Source organism: Kickxella alabastrina (assembly GCF_025024165.1).
Source record: "Kickxella alabastrina strain RSA 675 chromosome Unknown BX661scaffold_6, whole genome shotgun sequence".
In the NCBI taxonomy this organism is placed as follows: Eukaryota; Fungi; Kickxellomycota; class Kickxellomycetes; order Kickxellales; family Kickxellaceae; genus Kickxella; species Kickxella alabastrina.
The window spans coordinates 372,008-390,480 of record NW_026251477.1 but is presented as its reverse complement, the minus strand read 5'-3'; the positions used below and the strand labels follow the sequence as shown (position 1 = coordinate 390,480).

Below are 18,473 nucleotides of genomic sequence, written 5' to 3'. Positions count from 1 at the left end.
TTAGGTTCGGTTAGGTTAGGTTTGGCTGAGTAAAATAAAAAGATATTAATTGGTGAGTAAAGAGAGATTGAAGATAAAACACTTTGATGAGTTCCTTCCTTGGAATTGCGTTCTCTCACTCTCCCCTTTCTGTTGCTGCTTCTGCTCTACTTTGCCCGCCAACACCGCATACAAGATGAATGCAGCGTTGCGGCAGTTCTTTTGCAGCAAGCCCTCATTTTTTTCCTGCCGCTGAGAGTGCTTTCAGCGCGAGATGGGGTACAGCAAACAGCCAAAACAAACAATGTCTCCGAATCCATCAGTCTTTTTTTCTCACGCACTTGCCTTGTATGTGCAGCTCATGCCTCAATTCGGCTGTGTGGTAAGCCAACTTGCAATTCCATCTTTTTCCTCTCACTCCCCCATTCCTGCCGAGTTTGGAAATTTCCAAATACATCATCATCTTGCCTCATCGGCTCGGCTTGCCTAAGCTTTTGATTCGGTTCAACATTTTATGTTTTTCTGGTTAATCGCAGATCAACTTTTATTTTTTGTCAGCACTGCATGTTCTAAGCCTATGCTATTGGTCAACTGTGTTTACAAGATACATTTCTCCACCCTTTTGCTCGTCTGGCAAGTCATGCTCTTGAACTGAGCAAACAAACAGGGGGGAAACAAAGAGAGAAAGAGAGAAACAAAGGAAAATTGATTGAACGCGACCTTGGCTGTCCAACATTCTTTTGTTTTTTCCTTCAATTCTTATTTACATTATTTTTATATACCAAATCCAACCCTTATTTCTCTTTTCTCCTCTTCCTCTTCCTCTTCACTATCATGTTCAGCCTACACGAGCAGTTGCTCAAGCTACAAGAGGACGAGACAGAGATAGCGTCCGATTTTTCATTTGACGGCATCGACAGCACCATAGCCAAGCGCACGCTCAACGGACTGACAGACAAACTAGTAGTCAATGGCCAAAACATCAACGACACCGCGACCTTCCACACGCTCATGTGTTTTGCCCGCGACCTCCCGACCATCGATCCCAAGCTGGTCGCGCGCGGCCTTGACATGCTCGTGACGGCATTTGAGAACGAGATAAAGCAGGTGTCCATTGTGCTGTCGACGCCGGGCCAGGACCCGACGCAGCACGCGGAGTCGCTTGACCGCTATGCCTTTTTGTTTCAGTGGATTGTTGAGCGCGGAGAGTCTGTGGCTTCGCAGTCCAGGGCAGCTAGCGGCGCAGAAAAGACCAAGGGGAGGAAGCGCCGGCCGACGGTTGCTGGCGGCAGTGGCAACACGGGGGCTGCCGGCAGCGGGGGCAGCACTGTTGCAGAGATCGTTCCTGGGTGGAAGGACAAGGTCCTGGATATGTATATTCTGCTGCAGCAACTCTTGCAGCTGCCACTGGGTCGTATATGGAACTCCGTCCCCGAGCGCGACACGTTCATCGGGGTATTCACGCGCATCGCACACAAGGTTATGGAGAATCTGGCGTATACCAAGGACGGTGAGTTCATGGGCGCGCTGTTTACCTCCCTGTGCCTTGTGCTACAGAACTACAACGGACTCTACGGGCTGGTCACCATGATTACGCAGAATCTCCAGCACTACGAGCACCTTAGCGAGTCCATGGCTGTGCTTGTCCAGTTGGCGTACGAGAAGCACGAAGGCGCGCAGTTGGCCGACGAGGTGCTGCGCGATATTGCCGGCAAGGCGTTTAACAGCATGCACGATAAGGCCGGGCCCAAGAACGCCGCCCGCTTCCTGATCAAGTTCTCGCAGCTGGCGCCGCGCGCGCTCCTACGCCAAATGGGCCTGCTTATCCGCCACCTGGACTCCGAGGCCCACATTATGCGCTCCGCCATGGTCGACGTCATCGGCCACCTGACCCTGCACTTAGCCTCCCAGGACGAACAGACCGATATTGTGAAGAACCAGATCAACGAGTACTTTGACATCATCGAGCAGAGATTCCAGGACGCCCACTACTTGGTCCGCGCCAAGGTCATGCAAGTGTGTCAGTTCGTATGCAGTGGCCCGGCAAAGTTCCCCAAGCGCCGCCCAAGGCTGCTCGCCCTGGTCATTGGCCGCCTGGAGGATAAGGCCACGAATGTGCGCAAGCACGCGATACGCGCATTGACTGTTTTGCTCGAGTCGCATCCGTTTTCGCTGGACGGAGCAGAGCTCGGCATTGAGCAGCTGGAGGTCAGCTTGGAGAAAATTACTGATGAGCTGGCGCAGATGGCCAAGGCAACGCCCACACAGCTGCAGCCGAAGACGTCTGAAGTTTCCGCGAAGAAGCTGCCCAAGGACATTGACAGTGACGTCGAGGACGACGAGGAGGAGGAGGAAGAGGAGGGGGAGGGTGCTGATGCAGAGGGTGCCGCTGCTGGTCAAGCCGACAAGGGCAGAGAGTTTGACAACGCGGGCCTGTCGCCTGAAATGGCAGCAAAGGCCATGCACCTGCAGTTCCAGCAGCGGTACTACCGCGACGCGCTGTACTTTGTCTACCAGCTCAAGAGGCCCAGCCCGTTCTCCTCCAGCTCCTCGGATCCACAAACAAGGGCGAGGTCATGGAAGCCATGGACTTTTTTGTCGCGGCCGTCCGCTTCCGCGTCGACGGCGCGCAAGAGGGCATCCGCCGCATGTCGCACCTCATCTGGACGCCATCCTCAGCCTCGAACAGCGCATCAGCCTCTATCAACTCGTCTTCCGAGGGCAACGCATCGGAGGAAGCCAGGGGCGTGCGCGCAAAGCTCCTGGACTCATACATGCAGTTGTACCTGACGCCCAGCGAGCGGCTGAGCTCAGCGGAGAACACCAGCCGGATTACACGCAATCTCATTAGCCTGACGTTCGGTGCCACGTTGGCCGAGCTCACGTCGCTGGAGGAGCTGATCCGCACGCTGATGGAGGAGCGCCTGATTTCACCCGACGTCATCTCCAAGCTGCGCAGCGTCTACGGGTACACCAAACAGAGGCTTCCCCTGGCCCAGCGCCGCGGCGCCATCATTATCCTGGGCATGTTGGCCCAGGCCAACCGCTCCATTGTTACCGACGACATTGACCTGTATCTGCGCATTGGACTGGGCGACTACGGGCACGAGGACTTGGCAGTTGCCAAATACACGTGCATGATCCTCCAGTGTCTCGGAGCCACAAAGTCGAGGCGCCCCGGGGGTGCCGCCAGGATGGACGAGCAGGAGATGAAGAGACTGCCGATGAACAGTCCGATTTTCGACGGGTTACAACGCATCCTCGAGGAGCCCCGAAGGGACCCTGAGTGGTTCCCGGCTGCCGAGCAGGCCCTAAACACGATCTATGCGCTGGCTGATAAGCCCGACGCGCTGGCCGTGCGCCTGGTTCGCAACCAGGCCAAGCTGGTCCAAGCCCTGATGAGCCAAAGCAAGGGCATAATTCCCTGGCCAACGGCGCCACCGCCGAGGAGAAGGAAGAGGAGCGCGACGACGATATGATGGACGTTGATGAAGAAGAGACCGAGTCTGAAGCGCCGGCTCCGGTCGCGCGAAAGCTGGTCGACCCCTGGGACCTCACGCGGCTGCTCTTCATGGTCGGCCATATTGCAATCAAGGAGATCGTGCTTCTCGAGTCTATCGAGGCTGAGCTCAAACGGCGCAAGTCCGACGACGAGCCACGCCGCAAGAAGCGCGCGCCAGTCAAGCCCAAGGGTCGCGGCGGAGCCCGCGCTAAGGGTCACGCCAAGGAAGTTTCCCTAGAAAGCGAGGAGGAGGAGGAGGAGGAGGATGACGAGCTCAACCAGATTGCTGGCACGACCGAGGACGAGATCGGCGATATCATTTCGGCCATCCGCGAGCGCGAGCTGCTCTTTGGAACCACCAAATCACTGCTGGCTCTTTTCGGGCCTCTTCTCGTGCATGTGTGTAAGAACCTGGGCAAATTCAATGACCGCCTGCTGACCGTGCATGCGACGGCAGCGTTGGCCAAATTTATGTGCATTTCATCAGCCTTTTGCGAGCAAAATCTGCCACTCCTGCTGATCCTGCTGCAGCGCGCCAAGTCCCCAGTCATCCGGGCGAACATCTCAATTGCACTCGGCGACATCACCGTGTGCTTCAACAATCTGATTGGCGAGAACGTGCAGTACCTCTATGGCCCGCTGCACGATGCAGACACGAAGGTCAAGAAGACCACGCTGATGGTGTTGACGCACTTGATCTCAACGGGATGGTTAAGGTTAAGGGTCAGCTGGGCGAAATGGCCAAGTGTCTGGAGGACAAGGATCCGCGCGTCGCCGATATGGCACGCCTCTTCTTCTCCGAGCTCTCGTCAAAGGACAACGCCGTATACAATAACCTGCCCGATATCATCTCCAGCCTCAGCATGGGCACCGGTGCGGTCAACGAGGATAGCTTTGGGCGAATCATGAAGTTCCTCTTTGAATTCATCAAGGAGAAGGACAGGCAGACGGAGAACGTCGTGGAGAAGCTCTGCCAAAGATTCCGCAATACCACTGATCCGCGCCAATGCCGCGACATCGCATACTGTATGGCGCTGTTGCCATACAAGTCGGAGCGCAGCGTTCGCCGGTTGCTCGATGGCCTGAGTAGTTACCAGGATAAGCTGTCGGAGGATGCGGTGTACAAGTATTTTGTTGAGATTGTTGCCAAGAGTCGCTCGCAGTCGGCGCAGAAGCAGGAGATTAAGGCCTGATGGATGAGTATGAGTCTAAGCTTAAGGAGGCCCGCGCCAGGGCTGTTGGCGAAGACGAAGATGCTGCGCAGGCCGCGTTAGCTGCCGAAAAGAACGTGGGTGCGCGCTCACAGACAATGCAGCAGACTGACGCTGAGATGGATGAGGATGATGAGGATCTCTAAAATAAAACATTTTAACTTTATAAGACAAACCAAAATTATTTAATTTCTCATAAATGTGTATTTCAATATTACTTGTATTCAATACAGCTTCGCGATGAGAGAAAAATCGAATGGTCAGCCAATATCGATTTCGATATCAATGACAATTTCAATGTCAATGTCTACGTGTTTTTATTAAAAGAAAATTTTGTCCTTATTTTTCAATACTGACATTTGAAACTTAGACGCTCAGGAGCAGGCGGCGGGGGTCCTCGATGGCCTCCTTCAGCTTGACGAGGAAAGTGACGGCCTCGCGGCCATCGATGATACGGTGGTCGTAGGAAAGCGCGACATACATCATGGGTCTGATCTCGACCTTGCCATTAACGACAATGGGGCGCTCCTTGATCGCATGCATGCCGAGAATGGCGGCCTGGGGCATGTTGATAATGGGGGTTCCGTAGAGCGAGCCAAAGACGCCGCCGTTGGAAATGGTGAAGGTGCCGCCAGCCATGTCCTCGACGGTGATCTTGTTGTCGCGAGCCTTCTTGCCCAAGTTGGAGATCTCCTGCTCGACATCAACAATCGACATGCGCTCAGTGTTGCGCAGAACGGGGGTCACCAGGCCCTTGGGCGTGGCAACGGCGATGCTGACGTCGCAGTAGTCGTAGTACACCAGGTGGTCACCGTCGATACTGGCGTTGACCTCGGGGACAGCCTGCAGGGCGTGAGTGCTGGCCTTGACAAAGGCGCCCATGTAGCCGAGCTTGACACCGTGCGTCTTGAGCACGTCGTCCTTGTAGGTCTTGCGCAGATCAATCAGGTTGGTCATATCGATCTCGTTGAAAGTCGTCAGCGAGGCCGCGGTGTCCTGGGACTGCTTCAGGCGCTCAGAGATGCGCAGGCGCATGCGGTTCATCTTGACACGACGCTCGGAGCGGCTGGGCGTGCCAAACTGGACGGGCGACACGGAGGCAGCAGGGGCGGCCTTGGCAGCAACAGGCTTAGGGGCAGCCTTCTGGGGAGCAGCAGCCTGGGCGGCGGGGGCGGCAGCAGCAGCAGGAGCAGCGGCCTGCGCGGGTGCAGCCTCAGAAGCAGCGGGCGCCTCCTCAGCCTTGGGCTTGGACGCACCACCCTCGATGACGGCGCCTTCCTCGATCTTGAACAGATCCTGGCCGACAACGACGGTGTCTTCCTCATTGGCCAAGAACTCACGCAAGACACCGGCGACCGGCGAGTTGACCGGAATGTCAACCTTGTCGGTCTCGATTGACGCAACCTCTTCGTCCTGCTCAACCTGCTCGCCGACCTGCCTGGCCCAGGACTTTAAAGTACCCTCGGTAATCGAGTCGGCCATGTGCGGCACCTTGATGATTCTGTACTTGACATCAGCTAAAGTACAAAAAAAAGTTATATCAGAGTATTATTAGCAATACATGACAATCAGACAGTGGTCTATTTTTTTGTGTTTGGCGCAAACAATAATAGAAAAAGACGATTACTATTCACCGCTTATGTGTGTACAGATGGGCGGGTGGTGATGATGCCCACAGATATGGACTTTGAAAAAAATTGGCAAGGGACTAGCTGTGAGGCAGCGCTTGCATTACAGTAAAACTACGAGATCGGCATTTCAGGATGCAATATTATACTGCCCGCCCAGAGGTTATAAAGTAAGGCGCTACCGCCGCTCATTGAAAGCTCGCGCAATACACTCGTTTTCAATTTTTTTGGTGGGGACAGAAAAAAAGAACTTTGGGCTGAAAAGATACAGCAGACAGAAAAAATTCTCCTATTTATCCTATTTCCGAGTTTAAAATAGTTTAAAGAAGCAAATATTTTTTCAGTCAGCATTGATTTTGTTTTGGGTACTTACAGTAATAGCGCAGCGAGTTGCCCTGGTGCTTGGAAAAGACAGACCTAAAATTCAAAATTGAAAGGGGTGGTGTGGGTGATGTGGAATTTAGTTGCATTTGTTTCTGAGGGCTGCGGTTTTCTTTAAGTAGCAAGAGAGCGCTTCTTATAAGGGCCCTCGTCAGCTCCTTTTGTGCACCTTCGTTGTGCGTGGGGCTTGTCCTCTGCTTCGACGCTTCGTTCAAAGTACTTACTGTGCGCGCTGGAAGGCGAGTGCGCCGCTGAGTTTTGTCATGCTCGATGCAAGCATGGTGTGTCTAAGGGCGGGAGCCACGGACTGGCCCAGCTGGAAAGCAGTGCGAGTTTGCATTGTCGGGAATATATGCAAATATAAAAATAATGTGAAAAATAAAAGTAATTGAAAGGAGAAAAAACCAAAATAAATCAAGAAAAACAGGCATAGGCAAAGGCTTGGACACCATGGCTCTTTAAGCTGTCAGAAGAAAACCCAAAAAATCAAGATAAGCCCTGCAATTTTGTACTCGTGGATCTCGTAAAATTTTCCGCTTTTGTAGCCACATTTTTATTGCGTTGTTTGGCCAATCAGAGCAAGCCGATACAATTGATTGCGGTTGTCAGCCCAAAGTGGCAGAGGGGTACCCTCGTATCATTTGTACGTGGCCCAAGCGTTCATTTCGCTCGTTTAGCCGTACAAAAAAGAGGTCGCAGATTCAAGGGAGAAAAGGAGGATTTTAATTGATTCAAGCAGACCAAAAAAAGCGAATGTCAATTAATTTGCACTGCGTGCGGAGTTCCTTAAAGTCAAAAAGACGCCTCCATCTGATGCCGCTTGTATACACTCATAAATTTGGCCATGAACGCCTCAAGGTGGACAATCGACTTTTGGCCGCTCTGCAGACGGTGTTCGTAAAATGCAGCCTGGTGCACAATCTCGGGCTTCAGGGCCTCGCTCACGCCATCGACCAGGTGCAAAGCGATGGTCTTGAGGATAGTCGTCGGCGGAATGCAGTGCGTCAGCACCTCGTAAAGCTGCTTGCGAATGCCATCAGCTGCGCTGGCGTCTGCTGCCGCAACGCTGAATCTGCGATGCTGCGGATATACAGTTCCCACTCGGGCAGCGGAACATTGTGCGTGTCGGAAAACGGGTACTGCCGGACATACGCAGCCTCGAGCATCAGCAGGGCCCGGTGCAAGTTGCGCTTGGAGCTGACGGCTAGCTGGCTGGCAAACGACGGCGGCACTGTAATGCCCTCCCGCTTGGCCACCATATTGATGACCCCCACAATGTCGTCGACCGACGGCGCGGCTACGCGCACCAGTAGGCACCGACTCTGCACAGGCGAAATGATCTTTCCTGTCGAGCTGGAGCACAGGATGACACGCATGTTGCCCATGTACTTCTCCATCGTGCGGCGCAGCGCGTGCTGCGCATCGCGGCTGAGCGCGTCGGCCTCGTGCACAACGACGACCTTGAACTTGCGCGCGCTCGTCGTCGCCACCTGCTGCGTCTGCGCAATCTCCTTGATCAGATCCTGAATAATCACTCGGTCGTAGATGCCGGCGTCGCTGGGGTTGACCTCGATGTGGAAGTTGCTCGATATCAGGTTGATTTCCATTTTGCGGCGGCTGGGTGTCTCGAATATGCGCTGGCTGACCTTGAGCTTCTCAGCGCCAGGCCCGTATATTTCCCGCAGAATTGCTGCCACGCGCGTCCGCTTTCCTGCGCCCGTGGGTCCATAAACCAGCAGGTGTGGGAGATCACCAGAGCTCGACAGCTGCTTCAGGTGCTCTGTTAGGTCGCCGTGGAACGACAGCTTGTCCAGCGAGTTTGGCCGGTGCTTTTCAACCCAAAGTGCCATTGCGGAATGCCTGTTTTTTTGGTAAGAAAATAAATAAGAGGTGGGAAAATAAATAATGTGCGATTGGGAAATTTCAAAAAAGACAAATTAAATGCAGAAAAATAGGGAACTGACGTTGGAATTTGATGCCAAACGTCAATTTTGTTAGCGAAAAAACAACAGCTGCGCGAAAAGAAAACAGCTTCAAAATTTTTTGCTGCGCTCATTTTTCGCGTCGCGTTTCCGCACATTCAAAAGTTCAAGCATCAAAAATCACAGTTGATTTGATTTGTCACGTGTGGCATCAGTGATGGCCGTCATCGACAGAAGTGAGCACACTCCCTTAAAAAATTATAAATGCCGTTCGTTACGAATTTTGCGCAACAGAATTTACCTTTTTTTATTCGTCTTCCGGCCCTTATTATTTATATTTTTATCTTTCGACAATTCGCACGCTTGATTGCCTTTTATTCCCCTCTTGCACAACATTCGTCTTTAAACCCTAACGCCGTAATTCGAGCACATGGCGCGTACACAAGTAGTAACTGCGTCGGCGGCAGCAGCAGTCGACGACGACGACGAGAACTTTGAACTGGTTGACTATACGGCCGCCTCAACGTGGGAGAGGTTTGTTGCCTCGATAGAGGCCAAGCTTTGCCAGTGGCGCGTTAACGACGGCCGCAAAGGCGGCTTGGACATAGCTGAGTTGAGCGCCAAATGCCAGCACCTGTTCATCAAGCACAAGCAGTACAAGGATGCAGTCACTAAACAGATATCGGAGATGTGCACTCGCACAGAACGGCTTTCGTACAAGGGCGCGTCATACGCTCTGACGCTGTCGGTTCACCCGCTGATGGCCGCACATGAGCACAAGGGTGCTGATGGCATCGCGTCCAAGCAGATGCTCTTCGACAGCCAGTTTCCAGCAGTGCATGTTCCTGAGCTTGAGGTTGATCACATCAGAGAAATTCCAGATCCCGCGTGGCACCCGCTGCATCGCTGGACAGGGAATAACATTATTATTTACTGGCGATATCTGGGCGACGACAGCGACTGGGAAAACGAGTCGCTCGAAGGCACCGACGATTACAGCGTATCTCTAGAAACAGCAAAGTTGCTCATGTCGTCGATGAACATTGCTGCCCAAAATGTGCGATGTCAGCTGCCCATGTTTGTTCCTGTCGGGGACGCCTGGCGCTGCTTGTTCACCGGCAGGGCAATTGGCCGCGCAGAAATTATTGGGCAGCAGCCGCCGGGTAATACCGCTGTGGTCGTGCGGAAATTCGAATCTGTCAGCCTTCCGCAATCGCCCAATGCGTACTTACAACTGAACGGCTTGCTGGAACTATTTGCAACCTCATTCCGCGTGCTGGCGTATGCCCCGCGGCAGCAGCAGTCAGCAGGGAACGCGAGCAGCAGATCTGCCAGTGTCGTGGGTCCTGGCCAGGACTGGGATTTTCTTTCAAAGGCCGTTGACCTCGCCGCTTTGCATGAGTACCGCATCAAAAACACATACAGTCGCGAGTGGAACTCGTCTTCGTTGGACTTTCGCTACCACGCGGGCGACCTGAATGTGGGGCCGGCCAACGATCCCCTCCGGGTGATTTGCCTCAAGGCACTCTTCCAGCGTGCTCCGTGCGGCACCTATATTGACCCGCAGTTGTCAAGCCGCGACCGCTTGTATTTGAAGACTGCCACAGCATGGCTTTTGTCTGCCCAAATGTTCCCGGCCGACCGTGAGCGCACAATGCTGACTGAGGCTTTGGAGGACGCATTTGCTGCGTGGGCGCAGTCGTCAAGTGAGGCCAACCGCCACCGCCATCTCAGTCTGCCCGAACAAATGGAAGCGCATGAGGAGATTACTAGCGACATGCTCATTGACCTGTTCGGGTCATCCACAGCTCCACACATTACCCCGCCTGGACTTGAGATTGATACCGGAAATCAGCAGACAGCAGAGGAATTTGCAGCTAGACTCGAGCAGACATTTGCCGATGTGTACGCTGACGCCGACCCGCAGTTTCGCCCACCCAGCGCGGCCCAGCTGATTTCCCGCATGCCCCATGGCGCAGCGGTGCCGAGCAACTCGCTTCTTTGGCGGCTGAGCGAGATCATTCTGGTGGCGACCGCCAAGCAATCGACAACCTTTTGGCGCGCTCCCTCTATTATGACATTTCTGCGGCTCCTATGGTCTATGGCCCTGAAGGAGATCAGATGGCGGTGGGAGAACGCAAAGCTGCTGCCCCGGATCCCGACATCGGAAGACAACGCGGCCAGAAGGGACGGCGCCACTTCGGGTGCCGAGACACCAACACCCTTTCCACCAAACAGCTCTCAAACTGCGGACAGCGCTATTAAATCTGCCTCGGCCCATTTTAGCGTTCATCTCAGGTACTCACTAGTCTACCAGAAGCTCGAAATGCTCAACTGCTGCTTGGAGCGCAAGCTCATGAGGGACGGTCAGCCTATCGATTTGGACAGTACCATGCCGCACTCAGCTCTGGGCCGTCTGGCCCTAGACTCACCAGCCGAACACAGTTCGCCGAGTCCCTCGATGAGCTCAACGGGGCAGCGCAGCAAGCGGGTAATGACACGGACAGCCTTGCTCAGCGCATTCGCGCACACGTCAAGGACCAGATTCGAAAGCGCATAGGCGAAGGCGGCGTTGAACTGGGCCAGCGGGCATGGGCACAGAGCTCGCGCATACGCCGCCCTATTGGCCGCCTGCTGAACACAATGCACTTTCAAGACGGTAACTCTGGCGAATCCTCCGAATCACCTGCTGGCGAGATTGGCGAATTTGAGGAAATAAGGGCCGGCCCATACGCCAGCGACAGCGAGGGATTTGTTTCTGCTGAGGACATCGACTATGACGACAACGACGCCACGGGCGAAATTGTCGCTGAGGACATGTCTGCGCTGTCGTCGGCAGTGTCCGTACGACTTCCAGCTAATGCCGTTATTCCCGCGCTGCCGAAACTTTTGAGTACAATATGGATATTCCAGCAGCCGAGCACAGCGCATGTGACACCAATTATGTAGACCTGGCCATTTCTTCGAGCATGGACTCAACTTCGGGATTCCACCATGTCAGCGGCGTGTACCAGTTTGAGAGGCCGTCAGTCATGGCCAGTGGGACGCCTGTTACGACGCAGGCACCCCCTGCCCAGCGCTTCTCGGTCAGTACAAATTCCGCAACAGCCACTCCATCTTCAGAAACGACAGATCCTCCACAGCTGGAGCAACAACCGAAGCAGAAAGAAAGCGTCGGCGGGCTCTACCAGTCGGACTCGATGCGGCTACTGGAAACTGACCAGCCCATGTGGATCCCAAAGATCCAGCTGCCGCCCGTTTTGACCGAGGACATGCTGCGAGAGCGCGAGGCCATATTGATCGGATTTGGGACCTCGAACGACGGAGCCAAGCAGCGCGCTCAGCTGCAATGCGCGGAGCTCATATCCGACATGGAGTCGTTCAAGGCCGCCAACCCGGGATGCGTTTAGCCGACTTTGTCCGCTGGCACTCGCCCGCGACTGGGTTGTCCCCGAAGGCAGCCTTAGCGACAAGGACGGCAGCCTGAGCATGCGCATGTCAGGTGGCGGCGATGGAGAAAACCTCTGGCTACAGCTGTGGTCCGAGGCCAAGCCCATACCGGCAGACAAGCAAAAGCCGCTGTTTGACTACGAAATGGAGGCTGAGAAGGCCCTGCACTACTTGGAGGGCATACCCATATATGCCCTATTCTCCAGCCTGCTTCCGTCCATATTCCTTATCACATACGAGCGCCTGTACAGGCAGCCGATCGTGCACCGGCTGGAGTCGCTACGCGAGCGGCTATGCTCTCTGGGTAAGAAGATCGCCTTCCAGGTCAACTGGTCGGCTGTGGACCCCGAGAGCTCCGTGTTTAGCTCCATCATGGACGATCTGGAAGACCTCGAGGTGCAGACCAGCAGATGCGTGTCCCTGCTGCACAAGTTCCCCGAGCAGTACTCGCTTGTCCAGGCCCTGGTTGGTCGCGGTCAGGCCATAGTGGAGGATCGCAGGGTTCAAAAAATCGTTCTCAAGGCGCTGTCAAAGTACAACATTTGACCGTGGCGCCCGCCTGTCGCGAATATACGTTTACCTCCAACTTGCTTGGCCTGCGCTCGGATTGCGGTGCGTCTGCGGATACAGACATGAGCTCTGCGATGTCTCTGTGCAGCAGCGCATGTATGTGACCATCGAAGAGGACAAGTCAATTAGGGTCAGCTACACCCGGGTCAAGACACAGGGCAGTTTTTGAAGCTCTCAAGTTTCTGTCAAGTAGCACAAGCATAAACTCTTACAGTGCGGCCACGGCTGGCAGTTTCATCACAACGTCTACCCCATATATTAGCTTTAAATTGCGAGTGTTAATTAAACACATGGCCCCAAGTTTTGGGAGCCGCCGACTTTTGGCAGCTTTAGCATTGCCGGGGCAACTTTCGTAGTACATTTTTTATTATTATTCGTGCAGCAGCAGCATACACTGACAGATAAAATAAATAAACACAATGGAGCTGATTCGCAAGGGTCTGATCGCGATCACTGGAACCACAGGTGTCGGTAAGTCGCAGCTCGCGATAGAGCTGGCCCGCAAGCTCAACGGCGAGGTCATCAACGCAGATGCCCTGCAGGTCTACAAGGGCTATGACATTATCACCAACAAAGTCACTGCTGAAGAAATGCTTGGCGTCCCGCACCATCTCCTGGATTTGTCATTCGAGCAAAGAATACACTGTGCAAGAGTTTGAGCGCGACGCATTGCAAAAGATCCACGAGATCCACGGGCGCAACCGCGTCCCCATCCTGGTTGGCGGCACAAACTACTACATACAGTCGGTGATGTTTCAAAAGTCCTGGTCAGAGAACCGGGATCGCCCCAAGGCGGTAGCACTGGTGTGCAGCCGAATGACCACAGCTTCGAGCAGTCTCAGGTGGACAAGAGCAATCAGCAGCTGTGGGAGGAGCTAAAGTCCGTTGATCCTATAATGGCCGAGAACTGGCACCCCAACAACCGCCGAAAGATCCTGCGCAGCCTCGAGGTGTTGCACACCACAGGAAGAAAGCACAGCGAATGGGTCGCAGATAGCGAGGAAGCGCGCAGAAAGGAGGAAACACTGCGATTCCCCACCCTGCTATTTTGGCTGTACGCAGACACCCCCGTGCTCAATCAGCGCATAGATAACCGGGTTGGCGATATGATTGAGCGCGGCCTGTTCGGCGAGCTTGGCCAGCTTGCCAAGGACCTGAGTGATCCGCGGGCGTTCGGCGGATCGAGCGATGATTTCACCACGGGCTCAAGCAGGCCATTGGATTCAGGGAGTTTGAGGCTTATCTCAAGGCGGCTGCGACCGACTCCAAGACGTCCGAATTGGAGTGCGAGCAGCTGAAAGCAAAGGGCATCGAGGACATGAAGACATCGACTAGGAGGTATGCCAAGCGGCAGATAACATGGATTCGCAACAAGTTGATTCCAGAGTGCAGATCGACGCTGGGAAAGTCCACCAGGGCACACCCGTTTGTGCTGGACGCAACAGACCTGGGCCAATGGAAGTCAGAGGTCATGAACAAGGGACTGTCTATTGCCCAGAAGTTTGTTGGCAGCGCGCAGTTGCCTGAAGCGGCAGCAGTTTCCGACACCGCAGCAAGGCTCCTTGCTGAGGTCAAGGAGAAGCCCAACTCGATACTGGCATGGAAGAGGCACTTTTGCAGTGTATGCTCAAAATCCGCCGAGGAGACGCCCAACGGCGTTGCGCTGGAGGTCTGGCTGAATGGCGACGACGAGTACAACCAGCACATGCACTCGCGACAGCACAAGCACAACATCAAGCATCGCAAAAGGGTATCATCCTGGCACAAAAAGGACGGCGACGATGCAAGAGGCTGTGACGCGCCCTTGTCGAAGCGAGCCAACACGAATCTCGAATCGACCGGCGACTAGAAGAGACACTGACACACTTTACAGCATTTGACTGAGTAATGTTCACTTTTAAGAAGAAAAAACCACAATAAAATTTTATTGGGTAGAAATATACTCTAAATCCCCTTGACTCAAGTTACAAAGTCTACATGAAAAAAGGTCACATATTTTTACTCCTCTTCAGCGGTGGCCAGCCAGTTTGCGAATGGTTCCATGGCGGAAATCGCGGGGCTGCGGTCCTCGCTATTCTTCCTGGTGAACCATGCGGTGAAGACATCTTCGTCCAGCAGCGATGCCTTGTAGAGCGCACCCAGAACCTCCGAGGCCTTCTTCTGCCACGCCGCGGCGTGCTCGTCGTCCGCGAGCAGACGCTGCCAGGAGTTGAGCATGAGCGCCTGGTCCTGGGGCTTGGTCACGATCTTGGACAGCAACTCGGACTTGCGAGATACAGTTTCGGACACTCCAACAGCCTTGCACGGCGCGAAAAGTGCCGAGATGGCCACGTTCAGCAGCTGCTGCTTGCCCAGGTTGTTGCGGAACTCTGTGTGAGTGATCTCCTTGAATGCGGCCTGCAGGGTGGGCTCTTGGTCGCCAACGCTGGCCCTGGCAAAGGACTCGATGAGCTCCTTGGTCAGACGGTTCTCGAGCTCAATGGTCTTGCTGATCTGCTTCTGCTTCGGGGTCTCGTTGCTAGCCGCGCTATCCGCCAAGGGGCTGCCCATCTGCTGAAGAACCTGGTCGTTGACCTCGAGCACCTTGATCCAGGGCTTCTCGCCGCTAGCATCCTTCTTCAGACTGCCCGGCTTAACTGTCTCCTGCTGCCTTTTCACTGGGGTGCCCGTAGGGACAGCTTTTGCGCTGCTAGGAGTGGGGATCTTTTGCGGGACTGGAGTGACGATGGGTGCAGCTAGGGGCGCCTTGAACTCTGAATCACTGCCAGACGCCGCCGTCGGCGACTGCGCGTTTGCGGCAAACCTGAAGTTCAACGAGCCCTCGTCGCTGATGCTGGGCGAGCCAACAGCCGCCTGGGTGTTGGTGGTGTTGGACCAAGACGCATTTCTGGCAAAATTGGGGATTTGTGCGCGCTCGCTGGCACCCTCAAAGCCACCCTTCCTCCATGTCTGCGATTGGTTGGCAAAGTTGCGGTTGAAGCCGTTGGGGCCCTGCTCGTTCGTGGTGCGGGGTGTGTACTGAACGTCGCGAGGGGACTTGACCTGCACGGGCTGTTCAGGGGCCACACGCAGCTCGACATCGCCGTGGGCAAACTGGCACTTTTCGCCATACGGGCACGCACCCTGCTCGGCAAAGCGCTGGCAGGGCCTGGTCTTGTAAAGCGGGTTGTCATTGAACTTGGGCGCGGCTCCCTGAGGAGTACGTGGCTGCTGGCTCTGGCCCTGGCTCTGGCTCTGGCTCTGGCTCTGGTTTTGGCTCGGACTCTGCTGCTGGAATGACTGGGCCTGGAAAAACTGCGGCTGCTGGCTTCTGAATCCCTGTTGGATCGGCTGTTTCTGCTGGAGTTGCTGGGGCCTCTGGATTTGCTGCGGCTGCTGCTGCTGCTGCTGATTGTATTGCGGCTGCTGCTGGTATGACGACTGGGCCGGGCGTTCGCGGGGCTTCTCCTCCGAAACGTTCTTAAACGAGGGAGTAGTCGGGGTGGCTTCGCGAACACGCATCTCGCTCTCGCCATGAGCGAAAACGCACTTGTGGTGGTAGGGACATTCGCCCTCGCGCTCAAACTTCTCGCAGAGCTTGGTTTTGTAGCGCGGGTTGTCTTGGGGCCTGCTCTGCTGGCCCTGGTTCTGCAGCTGGTTCTGCTGGTCCTGCTTGTTCTGCTGGTCCTGCTGCTGCTCCCTATCGTTGAATCCACGGACAGTCCGTTGTCCATCGCTCACAGCAAGCTTCTTGAAGTTGCCCTCAATTCCAGCAGCGCCTCCACGTTGGGTGCGCCATCCGCCAGCACCGCCGTCGTCCTGGTTGACATTCTTGCCCTCATACTGGCGGTTGTTGTTGTTGCTGTTGCTGTTGCTGATGTTGCTGTTGCTGTTGTTCCGGTTGACACGGCTGACGTTGTTGTCGCCGCCCACGGTCTGCCAGCGAGGGCGCGAGTTGTCGAAGAGGATTTCTTCACGAAGGCCCTCGATGTAATCCTCAGCCTGAGTCAAGATGTTCTGCATGCTTTGGAACATCACTCTCTCCAGCGCCTGGTCAAGCGTGCACCACTGGTACTTCAGCCCGCTGCTGTCGCAACGGATCATGCCCTGGCGGGAGGACACCGACATACGCGCCAAAAAGTAGACAACCTGCTTGGGCTTGATACCGTCGACGTACTTGAGCTCGGCGCGGAATGCCTCGTCGGTGACAAGATCGCTGGCACTCAGGCCAATCAGATCAAGAGACTCTCTCAGCGCGCACCTAAGACAAAAAATTTTCAATAACAATATTTGAATTTGAGCTTGAGCTTGCAAAAGTGCATACTTTGGTGTTTTGAATCGAGTACATGCCATGTTTCTAGGTGCTCTGTAAAGCTGTGCGCGCCAACTTACTTGAGCTCGTCCTCGGCGCCGATTTTCCGACCCTTAGGCGGGTACCAATGCCGATGGTGCTCGTACGAGTCATTGAGCAGCAGGTACTCGATTGGCTTTCTGGGCGAAATGCGGTAGATTAGAAGACCGGCAAGGTTAATAGTGCTCATTATTGTCTACTGGGCTCTTACAACAATGGCAAACACAAATAGAAATAACGCTGGCCTCGGCGAGGTATAAAGTGGAAGGAGAAATGTAAGGGAAGAAAATGTAAGAAAAGAAAATTTAGTTGAAAAAAAGTAAGGAACGAGTTGAAAATATTCTGGTGAAAATATTTTAGCAGCGCCCTGTGCGTTTTTTCTAGGGTGCGACAATGCACTGCAGAAAAAAATGGACAATAAAAAATATTTGCCACCCGCTGACTCTATTGCTGTCTTTGTCAACAGCTACGGAATTCTTGGAATTACCCCCCTCCTTTGTAAACGGAATGGCTCGGAAAATGAGAGGCATTTTCTTGTGCATGAGGAAATGGTGGGCTCCCGCGGGTTGCTTTTGTTTGCATTGGAAATTGAGAATTAAGCAGCTAACGAGTGTGTGGTTTTGGTTTGTCCGCCGCTTGTAGTATTTGCGTTACTTTTCAAACCCCTGTCTCTCGGCCAAACTTTGTTGTAAACGATCATCCAGGATGTGGTTTAATCTTAAGCAAAGACTTGCGTTTTCGGTAACCCCTACAACGATCTTGCCTGTATGTGCCGTGCCCAAGCACATCAGCTAGTGCGAAACGTTGATCATCTGCTGGTTGGTGCGCCAATTGTGCATGTAAATTGTGCATGTAATATCTCCGATCCTGACATTTTCTCTTTCAAATAGCGCCCTTGCTGCTGCCTCGCTCAAAGTAAAGGCAGCGCTAACACAGCCTCATAGTGTTGTTTCTCAAAGACTTTCTCTATATATAATTTGCCAATACGATTAAAAAAAGGATGCGCATAGACGCAAACGGGCCCCTGCTGCTGTCGCTCTAGAGTGTCATGTTGTCCTCGAACCACCTGTTGCGCTCGTATTTTGTACCGCCCGGAGCCGTCATATATTTGTATGGCAACGGGTGCTGGTACTCCTCCAGGGCGTCCTCGGTCTCGCGCACAAGCTGCTGAATGCGGACAGGGCTTGATTCTCCGCGGTTAGCCTCGAATTCAGCGCGGATTTGCAGGGCAATCGGGCGCCAGTACAGCCTGTTCGGGTACCAGTCGAGCGATGTGTAAAGAGCCTTCTTGTACAAACTGCGAACGTAGCTCCGATGTACCGACATTATTATTATGTTTATTCCACGAGTATTGATGCGCGTAAAGTATAGTAATTGTACACAGAATGGAATGGAAATAAAAAAGTCCTGAATTAGCTGGGCAAAAAAAATAAAATGATTTTTAGCGCTTTATCTTCGAAAATCGAATCTACAGCGGAAAAATCGACCGGCTCAATCAAG

General features: G+C 54.0%; 7 protein-coding genes across 7 annotated transcripts; 3 read left to right on the top strand and 4 right to left on the bottom strand.

The window, feature by feature from the left end:
• The first annotated feature begins 701 nt into the window (after window positions 1-701).
• On the top strand, window positions 702-4,921 carry BX661DRAFT_179610 (non-SMC mitotic condensation complex subunit 1-domain-containing protein). Its single transcript, XM_051535248.1, has 4 exons — window positions 702-2,726; window positions 2,931-3,112; window positions 3,764-3,884; window positions 3,939-4,921. Exons 1-4 carry the CDS (start codon window positions 814-816, stop codon window positions 4,672-4,674), a joined length of 2,952 nt encoding a protein of 983 aa, XP_051393074.1. The 5' UTR covers window positions 702-813; the 3' UTR covers window positions 4,675-4,921.
• Window positions 4,922-4,942: 21 nt separating this feature from the next.
• Window positions 4,943-7,169, bottom strand: BX661DRAFT_179608 (uncharacterized protein). Its single transcript, XM_051535247.1, has 3 exons — window positions 6,926-7,169; window positions 6,694-6,737; window positions 4,943-6,209 (listed from the first exon to the last, which is right to left on the bottom strand). Exons 1-3 carry the CDS (start codon window positions 7,039-7,041, stop codon window positions 5,059-5,061), a joined length of 1,311 nt encoding a protein of 436 aa, XP_051393073.1. The 5' UTR covers window positions 7,042-7,169; the 3' UTR covers window positions 4,943-5,058.
• BX661DRAFT_179607 (activator 1 38 kDa subunit) lies at window positions 7,170-8,711 on the bottom strand. Its single transcript, XM_051535246.1, has 2 exons — window positions 7,767-8,711; window positions 7,170-7,746 (listed from the first exon to the last, which is right to left on the bottom strand). Exons 1-2 carry the CDS (start codon window positions 8,549-8,551, stop codon window positions 7,494-7,496), a joined length of 1,038 nt encoding a protein of 345 aa, XP_051393072.1. The 5' UTR covers window positions 8,552-8,711; the 3' UTR covers window positions 7,170-7,493.
• Window positions 8,712-9,053: 342 nt separating this feature from the next.
• On the top strand, window positions 9,054-13,009 carry BX661DRAFT_204269 (uncharacterized protein; the record flags this gene model as incomplete). Its single annotated transcript, XM_051538553.1, has 4 exons — window positions 9,054-11,114; window positions 11,141-11,516; window positions 11,573-12,002; window positions 12,034-13,009. 4 exons carry the CDS (start codon window positions 9,054-9,056, stop codon window positions 12,617-12,619), a joined length of 3,453 nt encoding a protein of 1,150 aa, XP_051393071.1. The 3' UTR covers window positions 12,620-13,009.
• A 12-nt stretch (window positions 13,010-13,021) lies between these two features.
• On the top strand, window positions 13,022-14,566 carry BX661DRAFT_179604 (IPP transferase-domain-containing protein). The gene is given in 4 exon segments (XM_051535245.1): window positions 13,022-13,265; window positions 13,276-13,404; window positions 13,416-13,814; window positions 13,871-14,566. The coding sequence occupies 4 exon segments, from the start codon at window positions 13,063-13,065 to the stop codon at window positions 14,490-14,492; spliced, it is 1,353 nt and encodes a 450-aa protein (XP_051393070.1). The 5' UTR covers window positions 13,022-13,062; the 3' UTR covers window positions 14,493-14,566.
• A 1,161-nt stretch (window positions 14,567-15,727) lies between these two features.
• Window positions 15,728-16,231, bottom strand: BX661DRAFT_132837 (uncharacterized protein; the record flags this gene model as incomplete). The annotated part of the gene is made up of 2 exons (XM_051532604.1): window positions 15,728-15,835; window positions 16,139-16,231. Coding segments are annotated over 2 exons (201 nt in total), but the record flags the coding sequence as incomplete, so codon positions are not given.
• Window positions 16,232-17,813: 1,582 nt separating this feature from the next.
• On the bottom strand, window positions 17,814-18,432 carry BX661DRAFT_86424 (uncharacterized protein). The gene has a single exon (XM_051539536.1). The coding sequence runs from the start codon at window positions 18,297-18,299 to the stop codon at window positions 18,012-18,014; it is 288 nt and encodes a 95-aa protein (XP_051393068.1). The 5' UTR covers window positions 18,300-18,432; the 3' UTR covers window positions 17,814-18,011.
• Window positions 18,433-18,473: the final 41 nt, after the last annotated feature.

Coding starts and splice junctions, on each gene's coding strand:
- BX661DRAFT_86424 (XM_051539536.1), bottom strand. CDS start 18,299: ATGTCGGTACATCGGAGCTACGTTCGCAGTTTGTACAAGAAGGCTCTT.
- BX661DRAFT_179608 (XM_051535247.1), bottom strand. CDS start 7,041: ATGCAAACTCGCACTGCTTTCCAGCTGGGCCAGTCCGTGGCTCCCGCC. Junction 6,738..6,925: donor CTCGCCTTCCAGCGCGCACA/GTAAGTACTTTG, acceptor TTTGAATTTTAG/GTCTGTCTTTTCCAAGCACC. Junction 6,210..6,693: donor CAACTCGCTGCGCTATTACT/GTAAGTACCCAA, acceptor TTTGTACTTTAG/CTGATGTCAAGTACAGAATC.
- BX661DRAFT_179610 (XM_051535248.1), top strand. CDS start 814: ATGTTCAGCCTACACGAGCAGTTGCTCAAGCTACAAGAGGACGAGACA. Junction 2,727..2,930: donor CATCGGAGGAAGCCAGGGGC/GTGCGCGCAAAG, acceptor GTCATCTCCAAG/CTGCGCAGCGTCTACGGGTA. Junction 3,113..3,763: donor TTGGCAGTTGCCAAATACAC/GTGCATGATCCT, acceptor GAGCTCAACCAG/ATTGCTGGCACGACCGAGGA.
- BX661DRAFT_179604 (XM_051535245.1), top strand. CDS start 13,063: ATGGAGCTGATTCGCAAGGGTCTGATCGCGATCACTGGAACCACAGGT. Junction 13,815..13,870: donor GACCTGAGTGATCCGCGGGC/GTTCGGCGGATC, acceptor CATTGGATTCAG/GGAGTTTGAGGCTTATCTCA.
- BX661DRAFT_179607 (XM_051535246.1), bottom strand. CDS start 8,551: ATGGCACTTTGGGTTGAAAAGCACCGGCCAAACTCGCTGGACAAGCTG.